We start from the raw sequence: 18,519 nt of genomic DNA, 5'->3' as shown, positions 1-18,519 counted from the left end.
TAAATGGCACTTTTTACATGGTTTGATATTTTCAGTGTTGTCGTGCTTGAAGAGGAGAGAGAAATATTTCAAAACTTCCTTTCTCTCGCTTCAAATTATATAGGCAAATTTAGTTTTTTAAGGAAGCTTAATGAAGCTGTATTTGCTATGATGTTTTGAGGTATTCAGGTCCATTTCTCAGGGTAAAACACCTTACATATGCAAAAATGGAATGAGACTGTGAGCAATTTTTCATAGTTATCAGTCTGTCAGTAGTAAAGCTAACTCTTTCTGAGGTAACTCTTTAGGATGTAAGAGTATGCAATTGATTGTTTTCTAGAATAAAATACTTGTAGAAAATTATATGCCCATATGTATATGCCCCATGTATATGGGTGGGGTTCTCCTGATTAAGACCATTTAGATACAGACATTCAGTGCAAGCTTGCTCTTGGATTTTGGTCAAAGGAATCTTGAGTTTTACACCTGACCAAGTAGAAATGGTATCTGATTTAGGCTGAGCTAAATATATCTCCCAATATTACAGACTGTGTTGGAGTTTGGACACATAGCTCAATGGACTGAATATTGTTCTCAGTTATATGTTTGCAAAACATGTTAGTGTTTGACAGTCTTGTTGCTGAATATCACAGTGGTTCCAGTGGTTAGACATGTAAACATAGGACTTCTTTCTGATTATAGCAAGCTTTACTTTATAAGCATACACATGTGAACTGATGATGATATTTTTTATCCAGACTAATCTGAAATCCTTAATATATCACATCAGTCTGAGAGTGACTAGAATTTCTAATACCAACCTTTTGTTTTGCTTTACTTCAGTGTAATGCTGTTTATAGGAGTCAGCGTTCAGCTTTGCAATGATTTATCTTGCTGTCTTGATTCATAGCTGTACCAGTCAGAAGGCGGAACTGTAACAGAAGAGGATTTAGCTCATATTCTGAAGACTGCCATGGGTGTGTCACAAATTGATGTTACACATCTTTTTAGAGCTGTAGATGAAGAGGAAAAAGGAAAGATTACATATGGTAAGTATTCAAACTGCATCTGAACTGTCGCAAAATGTCCAAGTTGCTTGCATTCATGTTGACAAACAAAGCAATTACATTTTTATTAAACTCTACCTTTTTTAGTTGGCTTGGTGACTTCAATACTGACAACAGCACTGCAAACAAAGTAAATTTACATTTTAAAAATGAGTTTCACCTTTGGTATCAAATGCCATGTTTTCAGTTTTCCCCTCCTCATCAAGTCACATAATATGAGGATTAGTTCCTTCAAAGTATTCTGTTCTATGATTTCCATAGAACAGAATGTGTATTTTTAAAGAAACATGCCTTAGCTCTGTCTTGTTGTTTTGTGTCTGATATATGAGAGCAGGAAATGGGGGGGTTAACCAGGCTGCCTATTCTATAGCCTGCAATGTAGGTGGAATGGAGGCGAGAAAGTTGCATTTGAAAAATTGAGACCTGGGTGAATAGATTGTGCTGGGAGTCAGAGTACTTATATGTTACTTCAGATTATTTATGTTTTATGCAGTAAGGTTCTAAATTTAGTTGTATCATTTGAGTATGAACTGAGTTGTTGATAGCCAACATATTAAGTATCTCCAGTAGAGGTGCTTATGATATACCCTGTTCTAATTGTTTTCCCTCAGGATAATCAGGATGTATTTAATTGGTAACAATCTTACAAAATAATACATTAGTGTTAGTAAATCATAGTTTCTACATTAGTAGTTCCTCTGTTTCAAGCATACAATATGTACGTGAAACTTCAAATACACAAATATTTTAGAGTTACTGAAATCAGCATCAGGAGAGTATTGCCACTGTCCTTTCCTTTTTGCCTGACTGTCTTCTCTCCTTGATTCCTACTGTACTATTCCTTTCCTTTCTGTGCCTCTATCTGTCACATCCCCAGCATTTCCAAATCCATCCTGCCCATTGCCTTTCTCCTGCCTATCACTGTTGTTCCTTGTCTTCCAACTCATAGTGTGCAGTGACTCAGCTCTTCCCCCCGCCTCCCAATCACCAGCTTCAAAAATACCAGCACAAATCTTAAGCTGGTAAGTGCAGCAGAATTTTAATTTTGGCACATTTCATTGTTTGAGAATAGCTAATTTATAGTCATGTACAAGTGAACTCCGACCAGGTCATGTGAGTTGCCAAAGAATTTATATTTTAATATTAATCTGTAATTGTTGCATTTAATCTGCACTTTTTCCCTAAGTGGTCATCATATGTTCCCCTCACAAGAAAATCTGGACTACTAAGCCACAGCAGTGGCCACTGGAGTGCTTGGCCCTCATTTTCACTATTTTATATCCTGTAGTCAAGAACAGTCTTTTGTGATGGAACACAAAGCAGATAGCAGGATGATGTTTACATAACTTCTTTGAAACTTTTCTTAGCAGTTTTTCTGAGAGAAGTGCTCATTTTATAATAGAAACATGTCATTTTAACATATCTCAAAGTTTAATGGGAGTAAATGTCCAAGTTACTAGATTACAAAATTAGAAGTTGCAAATAAACTTTTGGTATTGCATTTGTCTTGAGAGTTCCTGCCATAAATAATCAACCTCTTGCCTTCCTTGAGAATGTGTGGAACTTCACACATGCTCAATTTGTTGCACTTACTTACTAGAAAGGAGAGATGAAAAAACTTGCAGACCACACAGTTCTGAAGATACTGTCCAGACAAGTTCTGTGAAATCAAAGCATTGTATCTGATGGAACTAATGTTACTTTGGATACACACAGCAGAAATCTACTGCCAATCTCCTTTCTAGGGTGTTGGAATTTAAAGCAGGAATATTAAGTTGAGCCTTACTTGTAAGATAAAAAAGATAAAATACCTAAAGTATCAAACCTAAATTTCTGCATGCACAGCAGAGTCCTTGAAGCCACAGATCTCATCTCAAAGGTAAAGCTCAGGTTGCAAGTAAACAGAATAATCAAGAGCAAAATTGAGGTTGTGAATCTGAATTATTGGAAATCTGAATTGTTGTTGCATGGTTGAAAGCACTCTGGTTGCCAAAGATGTATGTATGACTTCTCCTATTCAGTGTGCAGTTGGCTTAGTTCTTCAGATGCACTTTCATTGCAATGCTTTTCCTTTTAGGCCTAATATAGACAGAGGCAAGATTTATCAGTCTTAAAACATGATTCTGAAGAGTTTGAATAGGTTCTCTAGGAGGGTATGTCAAATTCTAGGAAACTGTCCACCAGCTCTTGATAGACAATTCAGACTGTGAAAGTGTTCTGAAGACTGCCTGGCTTGCTGTAGCCAGAAAAAAAGGGGGAATTGGCCTTATTTAGATTATCTGTATGGATGAAGAATCAGGGAAGGAAGAATTATTTGCTTAAAATAATTCTATATTAACCACAGGATTATAATATTTAGCTTAGTGGAAACAAAAACTAGAGAAGATTAACGAGCACAGAACTTCCAGGAGGAGCATCAAGTAGTAGGAGGGAGTTTCAAGGGGAGGAGAAAAACCTCTTGAAGTTCTTGTAGTACATATGCATACTTAATGCAAAGACATAGACATGAATCTTAACTCCACTTTGGGTTCTTTATTTGTCTCTTTCTTTTAATGGAGGTGGGAAGCAAAATCACCTTCTTTCCCCAAGTTAATAACTGAGGTGATCTTTTCCTTCAGTCTAATGCTTCACAGTTGCTTTCAGTTGGAACTCCAAGATGAGACCCGTGATTAGATGCTGGAATAGTTGGTTCTTTCTACATGACCTTGTTTCACATTTCTGATGAATAAGGCAGATGGGATTCCAAGCATTTTTCATTGCACTCTGCTGAGTACGCCTTCAATAAGTATTCCTTAATACTTTCAGTACTTTTTTTTGCAGGACCCAAATTGTCAGCTTACTGAGATGTATCCAAAATGTTACTCTGTTCAACCAACATTGATGAAGTTTAGGTCATGAAAACCAACATTACCATCTATGTTGAAAAACTCTATGTACAACAAGCTCTTGGATCATATAAATGATAAAGCCTTCATGAGGAAAGGGCAATCCAAATTGAAGTTACAGAATGCTTTAGGTCCATATAGACTGTAGATAAAGGATGCCCACTTTTTGTGAGTGGAAGGATAAGGTTATGTTTATTGCCTTCTCCTCACCTATCCCTTTGCAACAGTTCAGAGGCAGGATTGCCCTACAACTTCAGTGCCTCTGTGAGCCATATGGCATTCCCTTGCCCCCTTGCCCTTTGCAGTATTGAAAAATCATGTCATCTCAAAGAGTGGCAGAGAGGGAAAGCTGCAGTGTTTCCCTTCTTCCATACCAGCCCAGTTGTAGGAGGAACTGGGCTTCACTCCTTTGAAAGGCTTCTTTGGGTGTCATCTGCTCTGCACTCCAGGGAATTCACATCATCATCTGATCATGAACTCTTCTGGGATAGCACAGTGAATTGGAGTGGGAGGTGTGTGATACACTGTAGGTGACTGAATTAGTGAAAACATTCACATCCAGATTTTTCTAGTGTCAGTTTACATTATAAGAATAGCTTCTTGTTGCTTGGTTCCTGTACAGTATATTGTGTCCAGATAATGTCTGAATAAAAGTCATATGAGCAAATTGAGACAAAGTTTCAGTGTCTGATTTTCAACACAGGATGTTACTTCTTGATATTAAAGATTCCCCGCTCCACCAACAACTAATCTGGCTTTTCTTATTATTGTGTTATTATCTGACATTAAAATTGGGAGCTCTTTCCTGTGTTATAAATTATCTCCTCAATATTATTCTCTAAAATATTGGAACTTTTACAATGCTGAAATCTTGAAAGCAGAAGGCAGCAATGACAGCTGCTGTTAGGTTGAAGCAAACTATGAGTGCAAAGCATTAAAGGGCATGTTTGTAAAAGAGTTTTAAGAATTTAACAAAATGACTGCTCTTGATGTTCAGTGATCTTCAGCTGGAGGGCTTCTGTACTTCCCCAGTGAATAGTGAAATGCTATGTCAGGGCATTGTGGTGCTCATCATGCATTTTAATGCAAATCTGAGTCTGTTTACCCCTTCATACAGCTAAGCCTGAAGTGTTTTCAGAGGGCTTAGATAACTCTTTGCAGCATCTCAGCTCTGCAGATGTGATAAAGTTAGGCTGAAAGCTAAAACAAGCACTGGGGATAGCATTATGTTAACTGCTGCTATTTTCCTCCAAAGAAATCATGTGATTATATATGTGTAAGTATTCAAATTTAGCATCCTTCTGTTTCAAAGAGCTGATTCTGTGCAACAACTATTTTTTTTAGATGACTTCTACACATTTGCTGTGTTGCACCCACACTTTGCAGAAGAATATCTCTATGCTGATCAGATGGGAGCTGAGAGTGGCTTGAAGACTTCATCTCTTTCTGCTCCTAATGGTATCTGTACTGACTTCAGCCCTGACAGCGCTGGAGATAGAAGGAGGCCCTTGCAGAAGAAACTGAATTAACACTACAACTGTTACCTTCCTCTCCTGGTGAGAGGGTTGTATTTTCTTGGGATTTTCATAAGTCACTCCAATTATACAGCAAATACCAGTTTTGTGTGTGAAAGTTCTACCTGAATACCATCCTTTGAATCATATGTGCTATGTTTAACAACATGTTCCAGGTTACTTTGGGAAAAGGTGTTTTTTTTTTTTTTTTTTGAAAAGGTCTTTGAAAGGCAAAAATGTGAATGTGCTTCATTATTAATGTTCATATTTAAAAGGAAGCGGCACAACTTATTTATATTCCATTGGCTAGTTCCATGTACCGAGTGTCGCACAAACTGTGCATGTATAAAGAAAATGTAGCTACTATGGTGTAAAGTGCACTTTGGTGATTAGTGTTTTCCCTAGTTATGGGGATGTTTATTTGGGGCCAAACTTTGCTGTCCATATCTGAATAGTCAGTCTTATTGATTTTGGTGGGAATTATTCTCTTGAGCAAGGCAAGCATACTTTGGCCCTTTGTTTTGGTTTCAGTGAACAGTTTGGAAACAGTAATACAAAAACTTGCTAAGGATTCCTTTTTTATTTTTATTGCTGAATGACAAAATTGTTTCTCTTTCCATGGTGGAATGAAAAGGAGAGGCTCCTTATCCCTCACCCCAGCACTTTTCTACTGTAATCTTCCGGATGCAATTAAATGTGAATTCTTTCCAAACTGACATGCTACATACTGTTTGAAAATACATAACTGAGCTGTTTGTGCTTTTCTCTCATAATCAATCCAAATCACATCCACACGACATTTTATGGGAGATGTATACAGAGCTATATTTGATTGAGATTTATCGGGAATCACAGGTTTCTTTTGTAGCAAGCCTGTACAGATAACATAGCGTGGAATACAGCATGGAAACTTTGGTGTATCAGCACAAGTTGGAAAAGGTTGCAGTCACCTCAGAGGCCAAGCCAGCAGCAAGTTGCAGAACATCCTGAAGAAGTGCTAGTTAAATCTCTATAGCAACATTACATATACTTCATATGTATGTGTAAACTTAGAATAGTTTAGAACTGTTTAAAAAAAACACCACACTTGTATTAGTAATATGTATGTTTCCTTTTGTAAAGCCAGATGCCTTAACTGCTACTGGAGGTCTCAGAAAAAAATCTAGATTGTTATAAAACCACAGAGTTTCATTGATTAGGAAATGTGACAGAAGCCTCAAGGAGTAGGAGGGAGGACTCTGTCACAAAATAACTGTGATGGCAACTCTGCTTCCAAACAAAAAAAATCTTTTAAGTCACTTCTGACCAGTTTTATAGGTTTAGTACATGGAAAACTCTTGAGATTATTTAGCAAAGGATGTCTGTTTCTACCAAATGCTTTTATAAGTATTTTTTAAATAGCAGGTGTTTTAAAGCTCATTAGGGTATTGGAATGTGTCCTTAGAAATCCTCAACTGTATGTGGCAGGTCTCCAAACTGGAACTGGCTTTAATAAAGAGGGTAGGAGGAAAAAATGTGAGAAATATGCTTTATGGGGGTATGTGGAGGTAATAATTAAATTTTTGATTTATCCAGGTGACAAAAGCCAAGCTCACAGGGCAGCAGCAGACTCACTGGCTTTGAGTTAAAACTGATAATGAAAAATAGGAGAAATTGATTGGAAAAAATAAGGTGTATGAGAAACTACACTTAAGTAGGAATAGTCAGCTGCACAGAGGAGGAGTGAGTTATTACTGTGCTATATCTGGAGGCAGGGATGGCACAGAATATGTCAAACCGAGCACTGTTAACTCTTTGCTGCAGAAAAGATGCTCATGATGGAGGGGTGCATCAGCATGTGGCCTGCGAGAAGCAGGGTGGTATTTCTTTGTTACTAAGATGTGATAAGGTCTTACCTGAGGTACCTGTTCATATTGGGGCACCTGAGAGAGATGGGGTTTAAATTAATAAAGTCTGGAGGACAGAAAGTACTCAAAAAGAGATCAAAAGTACCCTTTAATGCAAAGAAGAGGAGACTGAAGGAAGATGTGAACAGTCTTTGAATATGAAAAAAGTTGCTATAGAGGAAATAGGAACACTCTTCTCCACAAGGATGGTAGATGCTAGCTATTAATTGAAAAGACATGTTAAGCATTAGGAGAAGTCTCTTACAATATGCCTTATTAAGCTAAGGAGAAGGGTTTCAGGTGGGGCGAACAGCCTGCCCTCCTTCACTGGAGGAAGGAAGCTTTTGAAACTGGAGTTTTTGGAAACAAAAGGCAGAGAGCTCCAGTAGAGACACTTGATTTTGCTGATGATGCCCCAGGGTTACAGGGAGATGTCCCTGAGGTCTGTTTTCTGTAATTACACGGTATGTAAGGGAAGGCAGGTGTAGTCTGGACATATTGTATCTCTACAGGACTGTGGCACATGGCTCAAGCTGGCTATGGTAGTTATCTTTTGCTTTGTATGTGAGCTTGGGAATGTGAGAATTTCAGAATGCAGGGAATGAGAGAGAGTTCCCCAACATGTGTCTGGAAAGAAGAAAGAGGTAATCTTAGAACCCTGTGGACAACTCTGGAGTGAGAGAAGCTCCAAAGAAAGAGATACATTGACCACATCTGTGAAAAAGCAAAGAAAGCTGATTGAAGTTGGCTAAATACAAGTGTGTCTAATTTGCGTGTGTGGTGTGTGAGTAACTTGAGGATCTGTTTGATGAAAACCCATAGGTTCATTGACTTATTTTTTTTTATTTGTGAGGTGTTTTGTAATGTGGTGAGTGCAATAGCTGTACTTGTGTGCACCTAAGCTGTACAGAGTGCATTGGAGGGTGCTGCAGCCTGTAGCAGATGGGCCCTTAACCAGGCTCCACAAAGAGGCACTGAAAGTCCTGTGCACCAGTGAGCTCAGTCCAGAGCTGCTGCTGGAGAAGGCTGCTGACCAACACAAAGCATAAGCAAGTACTCTTGGGGGATTAAAACTCATTTAAAAATTGGTGGATTAAATCATTAAAAAGAAAAAGGCGTAAGACAAAACAGCAGATTCTGGAAGAAAATGTGATTCTCCCTCTTCTGAGAAATTACTGAATGAGATAAAGACATAAAGGGAGGAATGAGAGGATGAAGGATCAGCCTGCATGGAGACATTGTTAGATCACATATCATGTCACAAAAGTTGAGATAAATTAATATAATTCCATTAATTTTAGCATTTGTGGTATATCATATTAGACTGCCTTGTAGTGAGAGAGAAGCCACATCACCGCAGGGTGGTGACCTCAGGCTCTTGAGGGCAGAGGCCTGTGACACATCACATGACTGCAGCCATACTCTTGTTACAGCTCATCCATCAAACCCCAGCTGCAAAAGTGTTTCAGTAGTTCCTGATGAGAAGCCTTTTTAGAGGCATCGACTGTGGAGCAGCTGGATTGTGACAGTCAAGTTTCAGTGACCTGATGCAAAGTCAATGTAGAAATGAAAACTTCCTTTCCCCTTCACCAAACACTGACATGTAAATGCTTTCCATTAAAATACTACTGATTTTAGAGGTAGATAGGTATATTTTAACCAATCAACACCTCCTAAGTTTACAACGGGACATAAGCAGACTTAGCAACTATTTAACTTAAATGATCCTTACACAAAAAATGCAGTGATATGAAGGCATTTGACATTTCTGATGAGCATTTTTGTACTCTTATGTAACACTGCCATCCCTTGCCAGTAGAATTCTTGCATCAACCTGAATTTTTACGTATTGTATGAGATACCCAGCCAAAGCACTGGGTATCTCTTCTCATATGCCTGAACAAGTATTTAAAGTTACCCAGAAAACCACCAAATCCAAAATATCTGAAGTTTGGGGGGCGAGGCGGAGGTGTTTGGTTTTTTGTTGTTTAATTTATATTTTTTCAAACATAATGGAACCCTACTAAAACCAAACAAATGCTTGGTAGGTGCAAATAATGTTTAAACCACTGTCTCTAGCATGATATGGCAAGTGTTATTTCAGATTTTTTGGGGAGTCTGTTGCTGTAACAGATAAATTTAAAACACTTCATAGGAAATTTATAAGCCTGATAGAGAAACTAGGCTGTACTCTTAGTTTTATCTTAATTAATTATACTATATGTTTTAGATGCATTTATTGTAGCTAGAATGATCTAGGTGTGATAAATAGCAACCAGGCGTGTGTGTGTGTTTGCTAATCCCATTTTCAAGGTATAAATCCTTAGGTCACAGGAGTTGAAAAGGACACGTGTGCAGTGAGGAAGTGATGCAACCTCTTTAGTGACCCAGCTGCCAGAAGTAAATACCTAAGTGTCACACAAAGCTCTTTATTAATACCTTCATGCAAGCTGAATAACTTTGTTAGCTAGTTTAGGCATTGGGGTGGTTGGAGTATTTTTGTATTCACAAAATGCAGTGAACATTTTCCTGTAAAAGTCATTGCTGCACTTCAACATCTGTGGTTGAAAACCACATCAAAGCAGGTGTGGTTTTATATATTTATGAGTTCCCTGATAAATTTATCTTTGGTATTGCCAGTAAATTATTCTTCCTACTTTTATATTACCATGTGGTAACTATACCTTCTCATATTAACTGTTTTAGTCACCTTCTGCTCTCTGCTCCTTCAAAAATAGCATCCCCATAAAAGGACAAATTTAAGAAAAAAAAACACAACCAAAAAAAAAACCCACCTGCCATGACTTAAAAAATACTAGTTGCAGAACTCCAGTAGCATGTGCTGTAGATCCTGTGATCTCAGAAAAAAACCTGTAAGCACAGCTTTGCATATGTTATGGGACTAAACTAGTTTGGAGAGAAAACAAAATTCTGGTTTAAAGTTCTGACCAACTACGTTCAGTTTTTCTTTAGCTCAGAGCATGGGTCATAATACTTTCTGAAATGTTGCATTTTACCTAATGTGAACCCTCTGGTTTTTTTTCTCTAGCAGAGCTTTCATGAGTGTTCTAGAAACAGGAAATGACAAATGCACTAGCCAAGAGTTCTACATTAGCAAAATTCAAATTTGGCTCCTAAAGCCATATTGAGGCACAGAAGTTCCCTGTGAACCAGGGATTTCAAGTAGTTGGCTACTTTTCAGGTATCTGAACCTCAGCTGATTAGGAAGACTTAAATTAACAAATTATTCTGCATAAATCACTACAAAAAAAAACCCCAGAAGAATAGAAAATGGAAGTAAGTGTTGTCATCAGTGCCATTTATAATAGTTACTAATTAATTAAATTATTAATTGATCAGTCCAGCAAAACTGCAAGATCCGTTTCACATATGAGCAAGACAGCTTACATTCAGGTAATTTTGCTGTCCTGACTTGGTAGAATTTGAGCCAGGTGATCTTTACTCAGAGGGTGATTTCTTGAAGGTACTGCAACATCCCAGTAATGTCTTGGTCACTGACAGTGGAGATTTCGTCTTCTCACCCTGCCTTTTTTTCTTTGAGTTGTGGAGAAAAGTATTCAAACCATGACAGGAACCCTGTAGTATCTTCTTACAGGCAAAAACCCTCCAGCACCACCTCAGAGATACAAAGGTGATAGTTCTGTGTAATAGTTATGGTGGTGAACTGGATATACAGTGCTGGTCACCAACACCTTATGGTCAAACCATGTATAAATGATAATACTGAGTTAAAACTACTGAGAGAACACAACAGCAAACAGGACATCCTTTAGATGTGTTTGGAATTGGGTCTGTGAGTATTTCCTGCGTCTCATAGTGCTCAAGTTGAGACAGTTCCTTTCTCTGAGAAACATTTCAGGTTTCTTTCAAGATACTAACTCCTTGCACTTCTTCAAGTGGAAGAGTGCTTTGGTTCGTAGAAAGCAGGTTCTTTTTCAGCAGATGGTGTGATGTGCTTTATCATGTGTAACGTGATTAAACTGAAGCGGGTGATACCAAGAGAGCAGAGGATATAAGAGGCTTATAAAATAGAGGGTTTATGTTTCTGTGAGATATGCTGACACATTTCTGCACAGTAAATGTTGACACTGCCTAGATTGTCTTGCAAGTCCATTATGCAAAATCCTTTTACTAGTTGTGTGGTGGCAGTGGCTGTTTATTCCACTTTCCTTAGCAGGGTGGCAGAGCAGAATACTCCTGTGCAGACCAACTTCGGGGTAGAGATTTATTTGCAGTTTTAAAATGATCACTGTCTGGGAACAGAAACAGTAGAATCATCTTAGCACTGATTGCACCTCAGTAAGTTATTCCTGTTACATAACTTAGCTCTTTAGGGGTATTTTTTAATTATCACAGTTATCATGCTTTATTCTGAGCTAAGTTGAACAGAGCCATATGAACATCAGAGCTCACTTGAGATAGCTTGGGGATCTCAAAAAAGGTGCTGTATGATAATCTGTTGGTAGGGTGTTACATTTCAGTTTTTTCACTTTGACCAAAAATGTCAGGAGCAAGAGAAAAAAGTCATGACTTCTGTAATACTCTATTTTTATACTGTCAATGGGGTGTTTTTTAAGAGTGCCAGTTCTGAGCCAAAGTCAGCTGAAGAAAAATCAGGCTGAACTCCTGATTCCAAACCAGCAAGTAGAAAATCCCATCCGTGCCCAGCATGGCAGCTGGCCTTTTCCCACAGTAAAGAAGGATCTTTTCTGCCTCTTGGGCTGGTGAATTCAGTTTACTGTATCCCTAGTTCTTGCTTGTGCTGTCTGTTCTTTGTAGGTTTGTTGCAGCCAGAGGGAGACCCTGCTGCCTTCTAAGCTGAAGTGACATTCATGGACTTTTCTCCCTGAGCCAGCAGCAGCAGGTGAATATTTGAGTCCTGTTCTGGTATTGCTACCCAAAACTAAACTATTTTAGTTTGTGCCTGCCATTAGGTACAGAACTGCTTTTTCTTTTCATACACTTCAACCATTGCAGGTGTGTCCAGGTGACAGCAGGTCTGAAAGAGCTTATGAGATTGTCCTTGTTCCTGTGAGCAACAAGACATTAAATTTAGAAGTATTAGAAGTTTACAGTGAAACCTTAAATTGGATTGACTCCTGACTCGCTATATATATATATCACTTTCAATGTGAGCCTGCTCACTTCCATGTTCCACATGCAGGATCTATAAATGTGCTTGCAAACAAAGTCTCCTCATGGAAACCGAAGAAAGCTGACGCTCACTTTTCATCCTACCATGGTACTGGAAATGAAATTCATCTGACAATAGGTTGTTTCTAAGTCTATGAATGTATATGGGGAAAACCCAAATACATGTCTTTTATTCACTATCCAGCATGAAGACAATTTTGTATTTTAAATGCTAAAGAAATAAACTTTGAAAGATCTTTTATGGGCTAAGTATATATTTTTTGTCCTATGTTTTCTTTTATAATGAACTTCAAGCAAAATATTTCTTATATTTCAAAAAGGACATTTAGGTTAGCCAGTGCTGTATTTTCCAGACAACAAAAGCAGTTTTAAAGTCAACATCTAAAACTGAAATTGTATTTTTAAATATGTGAATTAGAATTCCTTTAAGTTAAACATGTCTCCTTAGCAACTGTATATACTTAGACAAAAAGCAAACCCATTGCAGCTGCTTGTCTCTATAGTTGTTTGTGTTTGGTGATTTGTTTATACTGCTTTTTCATATTGCTCTAAGGGTATTAAGAGTCCATGTAAATCAGCAATGTTAGAGATAGAAGTCAGAAGTAAATTTCTTTAGATGTGATAGAATTTGTTTCCTGGAAGAGGACCAAGAGTAAGCATCAGCTAACCTTGTATTATGTACTATACTACTTAAATGTTGCAGCATTGTGCTGAAAGTATTTGACATCTGTTCAATGGGACCACTTTCTAAACCTTTTTGTAATCCCCAGCATCTGTCCAGGTGTGTGAGACATTTCTAATTTGATGACAGATACTAGTTCATCTTTTTTGGAAAAATAAAATTGAGTAATCGGCAAGCTGAGAAATAACTCAGAAAAAAAAATTTTATCTCTATTGTGGAACTTGCATTGAGGATATCATTTTTATACTTTGGGAGAAAAAAAAAGATTGCTATGATTTTGAACACACTTGAAACTTTAAATGCAAAACCGAAAAAGTTAACACTGAAATGATCACATTTTGGAATTTTCTTGTACTTCTACTGAATCCAAGTTAGGCACTGCCATGAAAAGGATGCTTTTAGCTGGAAACCTGTGTTGACAGAGCAGGAAGCTGTTTTGTAGGGACTCACTTGTGAGTTGTCACGTGGTTGTTCCATCAGTGGTACAACTTCTCTTGCTGACTTCAAGGCTGCTCAAACAGAGCTGGTGTGTTTAAAGAAAAAAGGTTTTTTATTGTAAGAGCCCTTGGATGTGCAGTGTAAATCTGTAACCATATATAGTGCTACTGGATAATAATGATCTAAATGCATATTTTCTGCTGTAAATTTCCCTCATGTGGCTCCAATGATATGTGTACATAGACTATTACCTTTGCACTGAACTGACTATACTTCATAAAATGAAGAGCAAAAACAAGTATTGTACTAAAGATGACCATACCTTGTGGCTCCAATTGTGGAAATACTTTTGCAGAACAAAAGGTATAGCTTCAGTGTTATAAATTTGATTTTTATATTTTTTATTAACATGCATGGAAGACTAAGGATAATATTTTTTAAAAATGAACTTGGTTTTTGTACATTTTTTCAATGTTTAAAACTATATGATTTAACATTACCTCTGAATGCCAGTGATCAGTAAATTTTTAAAGGAAATACCTCAATTCAAGCATTCTTCTCTTGTTGCTTGTCTGATAGGTTAAAATGGACTATAGGGTTTGATGAAGTGAGCATATGATATAGGTGCTTAAACTGTGCTATAGAAGGCATATGATGATTTACTGAAAGGGACCTAAATGATACACTACAAGTGTTGAGTGCAGTTACACAATCATGGCTCATTCTGCCCAACTGGACATTTTCCTCATGAATGGCTTGTAAATTAAATTTTCAGCGTGAAGCCAAATTAAAAAATGAAACAAAAAATACTTGGTTTCCTCTGGATATTTTTTCAATTTTTTTTTAACCACAGGGTTTAAAATAAGGGAAAGAATACAAACCATAATTGTGAGTAAGACTGAGTCTGTGTATGTTTAGGCATGCTTTGTTGATGGGTGTTCTCCGTGTCAGTGTGTACAGGAAAACAGTGTTTGTTTACCTGACAATTGGGAGGATGAAATGCAGGGGTTCAAAGGGGGAGGGAGGGGAGAAATAAAAAGAGAAAAAACAATATCCCTCTGTGACAGTGACATTGTCTCCAGTTCTATTTTGTGTGCTTAAAGAAAAACACTGAAAGATCAAAAAGTATTCAAAAAAGGCACTCCAGAATTCTGGGAGAGTAAGTCTGTCTAAATTAGACTGAATTAGCTCTGGCTACATTTTTTTATTCAGGAAGCAGACAAGAAGGGACCCAGCATTCCAGACAACTATATATCTGAAAAATTGATAATAGAGGGTGGAAAAAAAGGCATCCTCTGAGGTCCAGTGGGTGTAAGCTGAACCATTAATATGAACAGTATCAAGAATAAAAGTGAACCACTGGGGAAGTTCGCCAGAGAAATAAGAGACATTCAGGATGATATGAAGATTTCAAGGGAAGACTTGTTAGTGTTTTACTTAATGTTATTCTCTAATTTCAAGTGATGGAGTTGTTGTGGTTAACCTCAGCTGGCAACTAAGTACCACGTATCCATTGCTCACTCTCCCCGCACCCCTGGTGGGAAGAGGAGGAGAACTGGGGAAAAAAAGGAAAAACCTGGGGATTGAGATGAGAACAGTTTAATAGTTGAAATAAAATAATAACAAAAAAGGTGACAACAAAGAGAGGGATAAAACCCAAGAGAAACAAGTTATGCACAACATAATGACTTACCACCCTCTGACCAGTGCCCAGCCCCTCAATGAGCAGGGACCAGCCCCTCCCACCAATTCCCCCCAGTTTATAAAGTGCTGTTTATGATGTTCTGTGGTAAAGAATATCCCTTTGGACAGTTCTGGGCAGCTGCCCTGGACATGCTCCCTTCCAGCTTATTGTGCAGAGCATGGAATTCATCCCACAAAAGGGTTTGCCCTTGCCTGAGGCAGCAGTAACCCATACTGCTTTCCTCCCAGCATATTTTTTACATGCATTACAGGAACTTTATCACTTTCCACATGAAAGTACATAGAAGTTTTGATTAGGTAGGGCCAGCCAAAGTGGCAGATCCTCTGGTCTTGATTAAACACATGACCTTTGCTAAATGTGTATCCCAGTGTTGGAAGATCCCACCTTGTTCTGCCTCTTCCTCACCTTCTTGTGATGACCTCACTTTGTTCTCCTTTACTGAACAAGGTGACTTTTGCATCCGTGTCTTCTGTACAGGAGCAGCTGCTACCATCATGGGCTGGTTCTCAGGGCCAGGTGCTGTGCCTGTCACTGGGGTCAGAGTAGCTGCAGGGCCTGTTCTCTTGTCATCACATCCAGAGACTTCTCCCCTTGAGGGTAATGAATAAGGTTGAAGAGGACCCAGCAGGCCTGGGCCAGACCCCAGCAGATTGCAATCATCTGTGTCTGGAACAGTCAGGGCACCAGCATACCTTTTCCAGATGTTTTACTAGTAAATTCCACCATCTGCACTTGTTCAAGGGTGAAGTTCCAATGCACTGGAGGTTCCCACTGTCCTGGGTACCTGCCCATGCTGTCCCACTCTCATGGGTTGGCCTGGATGGATTCCAGGCTCCCACCAAAGCCTTTCACTCACTCCCCTCCACAACTGGACAGTAACAAAAGGTTCATGAATTGAGATGAGAATGAGAGTGATCACTCATGGAATATTGTCACAGACAAAACAGGCCAGAATTAGAGATATTAATTAAAATTATCACTAACAAAGCCAGAGCAGTATGATAAGAGGTAAAATAAAACCTTAAAAACACCTTCCCCCCAACCCTCTCTCCCTCCCAGCTCTACCTCCTCCCCCAGTGGTGCAGGGAAACAGGGAACGGGTGGGATGGTCAGTTTATATACTGGGCATGACATTCTGTGGTATGGAATATCCCTTTGGAAATTTGGGTCAGCTGTCCCAGCTGTGCTCCCTCCCAGCACCTCCTCACTGGCAGACCATGGAATGCTGAAAGTCCTTGACTTGGGGTAAGCACTGCTAAGCAACAACCAAATCATCAGTGTGCTAACATTATTCTCATGCTAAACCCAAAACACAGCTCTGTACCAGCTGCTAGCTAGAAAATTAACTGTATCCTAGCTGAAACCAGGACAGACCTGAATGCCCTTCACCTACCCAGGTGTGTGTTTTCTCCCATCTGTCTCACAAGGAAACTCCTGGTTGTGCCACCGTGCTGAGCTGCTGGGGCAGTCGGCTATAACTCGTGCTTGTTCCTCTTCTGCCCAAGCCTCTCAGCTGAGTGTACTTGAGGTAAGTGCTTGCATCATCACTTTCTTCTGGCTGACCCACACACCAGCAGACAAGGAAGGACCACAAGAAATGCTCCTTTTTCAATCCACGCACAGACAATGTTTGGTAGGTCAGGCCTAGGGGAGCAGAGGAGCAGAGTGTGACTGATGGTAATAACAGTGATAATGATAATAATGATGGTTATTGTTAAAAATAGGTTAGAAACTATTGTAAAATAGTTTATAGATCATTAAGCATGTACTGTTAGTTTGGTTATTATATTGTGAAAGGAGGTTAGAAGGGTAATTATAAGAAATACGGTACTCAACGTACCATAACACATCTCAGTAAAGTGCAGCACCCCCCAGGCAAAACGAGCCAGCCTGGACAGAACTGTAATGGGCCAATCAAGCGCCTTAAACCTCCATGCAAATGAAGGATCCAAAAAGAAACCAATCCAAAGGGACAAAAAACAGGATGAAAAGGGGTTTCTGCCACTGAATCTGTGCTGCTCCATCGGGGACATCTGGGACACCGCTACATCGCTGCTCCAGAAGACCCAGTGCTGGCATTGCAGCATCCTCCACAGGAGCGCTCCTGCTGCACTGCTCGTGGGCCCCCTTGCTTTAGGCCTTTCTTTTTTTTATAATAAAAGCTGAAATCTCTTCAGTACTGGGAGCCTGCTCTCGTTTTTATCGGTTATCATGGAGTCACACACAATCCATTCAGGCCTCTGAGATCATCCAACCCACGACATCAGCTAGACCATGGCACAAAGCGCCAGGTCCTGGCTTTCCTTAAACATCTCACAGGGATCCATCATCCAACTCCACCTCGCTGGGCAGCCCATTCCAACATCGAGTCCCCCATTCTCTGAGGAAACTCCTCCTGAAGTACAGCCTAAACTCCCACGTGCAGTTGTCACAGACACATTTTATGAAAAATCCTTTTCTTAGGATTTTTTCTCCTGAGAAGCTGAGAGGCCTCGGGAACAAAATGTAAACAATGGTTATCTGCTGCTGTGGAATGCAACAGGTGGATCTGTGATTGGTCTCATGTGGTTGTTTCTAATTAATGGCCAATCACAGTCAGCTGGCTCGGACTCTCTGTCCAAGACACAAGCTTTTGTTATCATTCCTTCTTTTTCTATTCTTCTGATGAAATCCTTTCTTCTATTCTTTTAGTATAGTTTTAATATAATATATATCATAAAATAATAAATCAAGCCTTCTGAAACATGGAGTCAACATTCTCGTCTCTTCCCTCATCCTAAGACCCCTGCGAACACCGTCACATGCAGTTTAAGACTTTGTCTTCTCATCCTGTTACCTGGGAGAAGAGGCCAACCCTCACCGGTCTGCAGCCTCCTTGCAGGAGCTGTAGAGAGCGATAAAGCCCTCCCAAGACCCCATTTCTCAGGCTGAACACCCTCAGCTGCTCCACATGGGACTTGTTCTCCTGACCCTTCACCAGCCTCACTGTCCTTCTCCGGACTCGCTCCGCCAGCCCGGTGTCCTTCGCTCCGGCCCCGAGCGCGGCCCCCTCCGCCCCAAGCCCGGAGCGCTCCCGGCGGCGGGCCCGGCACACAGCGCCCCCTAGCGGCTCCCGGCGCCGGCGGCCGCGGCCGGGCGGGGCGGGCGAGGGGAGGAGGGGCGGTGCCTCCCGCGGCCGCCGGAAGTGA

General features: G+C 39.7%; 1 protein-coding gene across 1 annotated transcript in view; it reads left to right on the top strand.

Annotated features, from left to right (window-relative positions):
- The window catches only part of LPCAT1 (lysophosphatidylcholine acyltransferase 1), a 59,264-nt gene extending 53,103 nt beyond the window's left edge, over positions 1-6,161 (top strand). Inside the window, exons 13-14 of the mRNA XM_030966175.1 lie at positions 890-1,028; positions 5,276-6,161. Coding sequence (XP_030822035.1) covers positions 890-1,028; positions 5,276-5,460 — 324 coding nt within the window. The 3' untranslated portion in view covers positions 5,461-6,161. The remainder of the gene's footprint in view (positions 1-889; positions 1,029-5,275) is intronic.
- The last annotated feature ends 12,358 nt before the right edge of the window (positions 6,162-18,519 follow it).

This window comes from Camarhynchus parvulus, chromosome 2 (genome assembly GCF_901933205.1).
Source record: "Camarhynchus parvulus chromosome 2, STF_HiC, whole genome shotgun sequence".
NCBI lineage: Eukaryota > Metazoa > Chordata > Aves > Passeriformes > Thraupidae > Camarhynchus > Camarhynchus parvulus.
This window is presented reverse-complemented; position numbering and strand designations above follow the sequence as displayed.